At 38.9% G+C, this 1,745-nt stretch overlaps 1 protein-coding gene across 1 annotated transcript in view; it reads right to left on the bottom strand.

Moving 5' to 3' along the window:
* The window catches only part of LOC106940307 (uncharacterized), an 18,963-nt gene that overhangs the window by 8,738 nt on the left and 8,480 nt on the right, over positions 1-1,745 (bottom strand). The window contains exons 4-5 of the mRNA XM_015023022.1: positions 1,178-1,616; positions 772-945 (exon numbers count right to left, since the gene is read on the bottom strand). Coding sequence (XP_014878508.1) covers positions 772-945; positions 1,178-1,616 — 613 coding nt within the window. The remainder of the gene's footprint in view (positions 1-771; positions 946-1,177; positions 1,617-1,745) is intronic.

The raw sequence follows: 1,745 nt of genomic DNA, 5'->3' as shown, positions 1-1,745 counted from the left end.
TCCATCATCCATCATCCATGAAAAGTAACTATTTAAAATATAAAGCTCACCAAAACCAATTTTATTAAAGTTTTATTCCTTTCTGGTTCACATCCAGTAAGTAAAGAATCAAGGCCCTTGCTGAAAACTTTTGAATATTCTTGCATATCATTGTGCTAAAGGCTGCTTGGCAGTGCAGTATGAATCTGCTCTCTCTACTAGTTTGGCATCATCCATGAATGATCCGTTAATCATCCGAGTGAACTAAGAGAAGGAAATCAGTCCTTAACTGATTCATTCATTTCTCCGTTCAGAAGGTAGAGCTTCAGTGTTTATGACTCTGAATGCTTCTGTCTGCCTCTGATTGGTTTACAACAAATACTGAACTCTTTCTCAGCCAATCAGCATCACTGATTGTTTTCAACCATTTAGCTCCTGGTCAGATGAATGGAGTTTCAACATGCTGTGCTAAATGATATTAACTCTTTATTATCACTAACTGTAACAGTGTTGTAATTTTTTTTTTATTAAATTACTCACGTCTGAAAAAAGTGAGTGTTAGTAAAACCACTTTTTTAAAAATCCAATAATTCCCAGCTTAGATAGCTGTAATCTCACTGACAGAGTCAAGAAATTCATCTGAGATAAAGAATAAAGCAAAGGTTTGTATTCACAGGGATCAGAGCAAAGATGAGAAAAATGGACAAATCTAAATTTTAAATAATATTTAAATCATCTCTGATAGAAGCTAAGAACAGAAATCTGGTTTCTCCAGAATTGGTCACATCGTACCTGAGAGTCTCCAGGTTGCAGTTTGGACTCTCCAGTCCAGCAGAGAGAAGCTTCACTCCTGAATCCTGCAGGTTGTTGTTACTCAGGTCCAGTTCTCTGAGACTGGAGGACTGGGAGCTGAGAACTGAGGACAGAGCTTCACAGCTTCTCTCTGACAGGTTGCAGACACTCAGTCTGAGGAGACAGGGAGGAAATATGGAATTAAACATTTTATCAAAATATATGTTTCTTTCTTTTTAGTCACCAATGTTATACTTAAAAAGATCGATGGAACTGTCTGATTTTACACATGTTGACTTTTGTTGTGAGGTGGTTCATAACAAATAAACAGAAACAACCCAAATCTATATCATCATTAGCAGATTTCAATCCATCAACTATGATTGCAATAACAATCTGTCCTTACAGAGCTTTGCTGGAGGCTTTAACCACTGGCAGCAGCCTCAGAAGAACCTCATCTGACGCAGAATATTTCTTCAGGTCAAACACATCCAGATTTTCTCCTGATGACACTAAAATGAAACCCAGAGCTGAAAACTGAGCAGGAGACAGTTTATCTCTGGAGAGACTTCCTGAACTCAGAGACTGTTGGATCTCCTCCACTAGAGAACGATCATTCAGTTCATTCAGACAGTGGAACAGATTGATGCTTTTCTCTGCAGACACATTCTCACTGATCTTCTTCTTGATGTACTGAACTGTTTCCTGATTGGTCTGTGAGCTACTTCCTGTCTGTGTCAGCAGACCTTGTAGGAGTCTCTGATTGGTCTGCAGTGAAAGTCCCAGGAGGAAACGGAGGAACAAGTCCAGGTGTCCATTTGGACTCTGTAAGGCCCGGTCAACAGCTTTATGATGGAGAGACTTTAATTTAGTTTTCTTAAATGATGAAGACTTCTTAGATGTTTGTATTTCTTTCATCAGGTTGACTCCAGAGTTGATGAAGGTCAGATGAACATGAAGAGCAGCCAGAAACT

The sequence above is a fragment of the Poecilia latipinna genome, unplaced genomic scaffold (genome assembly GCF_001443285.1).
Source record: "Poecilia latipinna isolate Pla-1442-1.1 unplaced genomic scaffold, P_latipinna-1.0 Scaffold3171, whole genome shotgun sequence".
Lineage (NCBI taxonomy): Eukaryota > Metazoa > Chordata > Actinopteri > Cyprinodontiformes > Poeciliidae > Poecilia > Poecilia latipinna.
Note: the sequence above shows the minus strand (reverse complement) of the source record. Positions and strands in the feature narration are given on the sequence as shown.